Raw genomic sequence first — 6,000 nt, 5'->3', positions numbered from 1 at the left:
GTATCTCCCCTCCGACCCGCCTGGGAGCAGAGGATCACAGGGAAATGTGCGCGCGTCGCGGGTCGGACTGTGCGCAAAGCCACGCGCCCCTGTGATTCATCCGCAGTTTCCAGACGGTGCGCAGGTGGAGGCGAAGAGGAGAGAGGAGAGAGAGAGAGAGAGAGAGGAAAGCAGCCGCTCAGGAACGGACGGATGCAACGACCAGGGATGTTCAATACGGGCAAGGTTTACTCCACCTAAGGAAACAAATCTGCTGCCTTTTTCTTTTTTTCCTACTTGGCACGGCTCGGTTTGGTTTGTATTTTTTTTTTCTTCCTCTCCTCTCCGTGACAAAAGTTTGACTTTTAAGAGAATGATGCTCCGCGCCGCTCCTGTTTTTTTTTCATGCAATGCTGTGGATTCCAGCGTCAGTGTGAGTGGCCAGTCCTCACTTGAGAAATAGCTGCGATTCTTTCGGTCTTTTATTTTTTTCGTCAAAGATCGGGCTTTTTCTTTTCTTTTTTTTTTATTTTTATATATATATTCAATCGCGCGCACATCATATAACTCGCCCGGATTGCATCTTCTATCTGAATTAATCCCGCACTCCATAATGGACTTCCTCGGACTGTACTTCTTGCAGCTGGCTCTCATCGGTAAGTTGAAATCCCACTTCATATTCCATCCAGATCAACTCCTCACATGCATCCTGTCTGTAGCGGACGGACGGTGCATGCGGCTCGTGCATGACCCGCTTTAATTCTGATGCTCATTATAATTATTATTATTGTCAATGCAAATGTTGTTTAACGACTCCTTATGTGCTGGCTTTTTTATTTTTTATTTTATTTTTTTGGGAAGTTGCATGATGAAATCTATGTTTCCGTGCAAGGTGATCCAGTTGTGCAAATGTAACCGAATTCGGTGCACGGTCCGGGACAGAACAGAACACACACACACACACACACACACACACACACACATACACATACATACATACATGCACACATGCACATTTTCTTAAAAAAAAAAAAAAATCACATAGAAACAGTCAAATATAATGTGATGGATGAGTGACAGTAATGAAGGACGCGTTTTCTCCACTCTCAAGACGCTTGCGTGTCTTTTCTCTTACCCCCCCCCCCCCCCCACACACACACACACACACACACACCCTCTCGAATATCTAATTGAATTCCTCAGTATCGGAGAAAATAAATGTAGACAACAAACACGGACACTGCGAAAAATGCCAATGCAGACAAGTGTGTGTGCTAAAGTGTTGCGTGTGCGCGCGTGCATATGTGGTAATGCGCACGTGTTTTGCGCGGGCGCACCTCCTCCTTTTTGCAGGTGTTGCTGAAGGCGGCGCGCATCTGTGTGTGTGTTGCGTGTGTGCGCGTGAGCGTGAGTGTGCGTGTACTGTTTGTGCATGTGTGATAATAAACATAAAGCAGACCAGTCAGGTAGTGTAGTGTGTGCATGATCAAACCAAACTCTGAATTCACCAGCAGTAACTATCAGCTCTGCATAACCACTTTTTTTTTTTTTTTTTTGTCCCACATGGATTAATTATGGACATTTCTTCTTGTATCAGCCGTTCATTTTTGGTCAGCAAGTTATTACTAATGTCAGTCGCTTTTTTCTGATGCTCTCATTCGGAATTCATCTGTGTTACAAACTGATTAAGATGCACTGTTTCTGCACAAATTCACCCCCTGTTCCAATGTAGAAAGAAAAAGAAAGAAAGAAAAGAAAAGAAAGAAATCCTTCTCTGTGGAGTGCTTGCTGTTTGGATACAGGATCTACAGAAGGAGGGGTTTATATTTGTGAGATTTATAGCCTCGGTGATGACAGCTCCACATCTCAGACTCCATTTCCCTTTTTGCTGCTGCTGTGATTTCAGCTCCTTAAAAGCAGCCTTGTTCGCTTGGAAGTGTGATGGAAAATTTTGGGACCCCCCCCACCCCCCCACTCCCCCCCCCCCCACCACCACCACCACCCCCAGACAAGATGTTTCATCACCTCGAACCTCCAAACCCTGTGTATCCGAAGGGGCTCGGCCAGCAGAGAACGCCGCTCTTTGCTCAGTTTTTTTTTTGTCACTTTTCACATCATACGTAAAACATGTGTCGCCACGCTGCGCTGTCACTCAAAGACATAAGCCGGGTGGGTGAGTGGAAGCAGGATGCAGGCGGGGGGGTGCCAGTCAGTCCACAGATATTCTCACCTTGTCAAAGTGATGTGTCAAAATGGCAGAGTCTCTCGCAGGGGCCTCATGATCCTGTCTATCAGCCTCACAGGGAGTCAGACCAACAGAGTAGTAATAGGAGGAGGAGGAGGAGGGGGAGGTGGGGGGAGGGGGCATCAAAGCAACAGAGGGAGTTTTAGCCCCTGAGGTTGGAGATGGGAAGAGAAAGGTGGTCGGTTCGAGTCCAAGAGGGGGAAGATCTGCGGCGAATGGGAGGAGCAAATGAGTCTTCAACAGCTGTCAGAAATGTTCAGAGTTGAGTTCACGCCACCAGGTGGGAACAGGAAGTTCAGTGAAGGCAACACACACCATGTTAGCTCACGTACCAGGAGGTTTATTACAGGTGGGGGCATTTGTTTCAGGTCGCAATTGAAAACGTGATGCGTTTTCTGTGTTTTCAGGGATCAAGTGATTATGAGATTCGGTAATTTTGGCTGTTTTCAGATATTTTCCACTTGTTTCATTCAGTTCAATTTTATTTGTAGTCGCAATGCACCGATACCACTTTTTTTCCCAGACCGAGTATAAGTACAGGGTGAGGAAGCAAAATTTACAATGAACATTTAGTCGTTTTTTCTCAGCAGGCACTACGTCAATTGTTTTGAAACCAAACATATATTGATGTCATAATCATACCTAACACTATTATCCATACCTTTTCAGAAACTTTTGCCCATATGAGTAATCAGGAAAGCAAACGTCAAAGAGTGTGTGATTTGCTGAATGCACTCGTCACACCAAAGGAGATTTCAAAAATAGTTGGAGTGTCCATAAAGACTGTTTATAGTGGAAAGAAGAGAATGACTATGAGCAAAACTATTACGAGAAAGTCTGGAAGATACTATTAAAGAAGAATGGGAGAAGTTGTCACCCGAATATTTGAGGAACACTTGCGCAAGTTTCAGGAAGCGTGTGAAGGCAGTTATTGAGAAAGAAGGAGGACACATAGAATAAAAACATTTTCTATTATGTCAATTTTCTTGTGGCAAATAAATTCTCATGACTTTCAATAAACTAATTGGTCATACACTGTCTTTCAATCCCTGCCTCAAAATATTGTAAATTTTGCTTCCCCACCCTGTACTTACATGTGAGTACTTCCCAATACAGAGTACTGATATGAGTGCTTAATAATCCCACTCCAGTTCTTAGTTTCTTTTGTAAATGTACTTTATTGTCGTTGTCATTAGTCTGACTGGAACAAAGTGCTTTTACTGACTTTTAATGAGTTTACAGTTTCAGCTTAAATGTTTTCCAACAGTCGCTTTTCCATCGACCCTCAAATTGCGCGAATATAACTTGCGCATGAGAATTTACCGACAATTTCACCAAAACTACAAGGTTTTCGGCTGGCAAGAGGTGGTTTTACGGGCGTAGCGCAATTGGATATCACGCAAAATTGCAATGGAAAGACCTTTTTCAGCAACTAGAGTCACATGAAAAAAAAAAAAAAAAAAAAGGATGCTGACTGATGTTACAACAAGCGAAAAAGAGGAAGAGTTTTAAAAGAAACATGGCGCAGTATGTGTGGCAAGGTTATTATCATTAACAAAAACTAAGGAAATGACGAAAACTAGAATTGTAAAAACATTTTCGTTAACTGAAATAAATAAAAACTATAATTAAAAGAAAAAAACGATAACTAACTGGAACTGTATTGTGTGCTTACAAAACTAACTACAACGTATAAAAATTATGGATAAAATTCCCTTTGTTTTCATCTTTGTCAACATCGGATTGATACAAAAGTGATTTATTTCACTCTAGCAATTTTAGCTAGCGGCACCATATGGTACTTCACGGTCCGTCACTTCTCATCACTTGTGGTTTAGAGTTGTCTTCTCGTCTCCACTCTACCTGGAAACATGGAGACTAAAGTTGGGAGAAAGCAGCAGAGTCCTGTACAGGATTTATGTGAATACGACGATGAAGAAGATACAAAACTGAAATTAATACTAAAACTAAACTAAAACTAAGCATTTAGAAAAAATGAAAACTAATAAAAACTAGCAAACCTGCTCTAAAAATGAATTAAAACTAACTGAAAAGTCAAAAAAAAAAAGTCAAAACTAAATAAACTATAATGAACAATCCAAAACTATTATAACCTTGATGTGTGGACACAGCAGGAAACTGAATATTTTTTTTATTTAGTACGGGATACAGGGGTGATATATAATAATAATGAATATATCTGTAAATCAACACCATATTTACGTTTGTCGCCATGTTTATGGAATGACTTCTTGTGTCATCTCATAATAAAAAAAACCCCAAATCATTGCATTTGTGATTTAATGGAAAAACCGATATTACGCACTTCTGTTTTTTCGACATTTAGTAAATATCGGTAAAGTTTTGCGCAGATGTGCAATGGAAAAGCGACTATTGATGTTTTATGTTGAAAATGTTCATCAGATGTAAATATTAGTTATGACTGACTATAATGGTTGATATTATTCCCAATATATTAGCCCCCAGTCTTGTTACTTTTTAATCCAGTTTCCTGCAAAACACATTAATTAGAAAATGCACCTCTTCGGCCATGTTGCAGATCTTTGTGCTTATGTCAGTCTTATTTATTTTAACTTTGTCAAACTTTATGTAACTTTTGCTTATTTAGTAACTACAACTTGTAGTTAACTTCATGGCTTTGCTGCCTAGAGTTCCCTGCACATTTTTTTTGATGATTACATTTAATATTTTGATTTTATAATGTGATTTACGGCGTTACATCAGAACGATTTGTTTGAGTCTTTGTTAGAGCTCAATTGGGCACTTTATCGATTATCGGTATTGGCAGAAGGTGATTCTGATGTAGTTTTTATCTCCCGGTGTCACTGACTATGCAGATGAAAAAAAAAAGAAAGAAAAAAAGAAATAAACATTCATCCACATATATATATTTTTTCTTGCTAGTTTGATGTTCATTTACACAGTTAGTGATTAATTAGTCTGAGCTTGATGTTTATTTATGGCAGCGCTGATTTGCTTGTTTGAGGAATTGATTGAACTTTTTTTTGAGCGTATGAAGAGAGATAAAAAGACAAAGATAAAACAAAAAGAACATAATGAACGTACAATATTTACACGTGGAAAATGTGTATTCGTATACTCATATTTACACATAGATAGATAGATAGATAGATAGATAGATAGATAGATAGATAGATAGATAGATAGATAGATAGATAGATAGATAGATAGATAGATGTTTGAATATGGGCTATAAATGTACAGTTGTGGAAAAAATTGTTAGACCATCAAAAGTCATCAAAAACAATGGTTATGCAATCCAGTCCTAACTCTTGTGTGTATCATGTGACTAAAACAGACAGAAAAGAAAACATGGAATGTCTAAAAGTACTGTTTTTGTCAGTACAATGCCATAGATATTGATGTAAGAACTGAAGTGATTTTGGTTATTATCAAGAAAACATGAAAAATGCATAGATATCAGCTCTGAAATTAAACTACTATGAGTTTTTTTTGTTGTTGTCATTATATTTGTCCAAACAAATGTAGCTTTAGTTGTACCAGGCATTAAAATGAACAAGAAATTGAAGAAAACAAGGGTGGTCTAATATTTTTTTCTGTGATTGTATGTATTTGATTTATTTTGTATATTAAAAGTAGAACTTAATTACTTCTGCCCCCTCCACTGTCCTTAGTCATAAATTAATTCAGCTGCTTTTTCGTTTAACAACAAATGAGGAAGTAACTCACAGGAGCATGTGATTAATCATTGGCATTTTCTTTCTCGGAACTGT

At 39.0% G+C, this 6,000-nt stretch overlaps 1 protein-coding gene across 1 annotated transcript in view; it reads left to right on the top strand.

Moving 5' to 3' along the window:
- Positions 1-307: 307 nt before the first annotated feature.
- The window catches only part of gfra4a (GDNF family receptor alpha 4a), a 552,913-nt gene continuing 547,220 nt past the window's right edge, over positions 308-6,000 (top strand). Inside the window, exons 1-2 of the mRNA XM_030127272.1 lie at positions 308-493; positions 531-635. Coding sequence (XP_029983132.1) covers positions 593-635 — 43 coding nt within the window. The 5' untranslated portion in view covers positions 308-493; positions 531-592. The remainder of the gene's footprint in view (positions 494-530; positions 636-6,000) is intronic.

This window comes from Sphaeramia orbicularis, chromosome 22, assembly GCF_902148855.1.
Source record: "Sphaeramia orbicularis chromosome 22, fSphaOr1.1, whole genome shotgun sequence".
In the NCBI taxonomy this organism is placed as follows: Eukaryota; Metazoa; Chordata; class Actinopteri; order Kurtiformes; family Apogonidae; genus Sphaeramia; species Sphaeramia orbicularis.
Note: the sequence above shows the minus strand (reverse complement) of the source record. Positions and strands in the feature narration are given on the sequence as shown.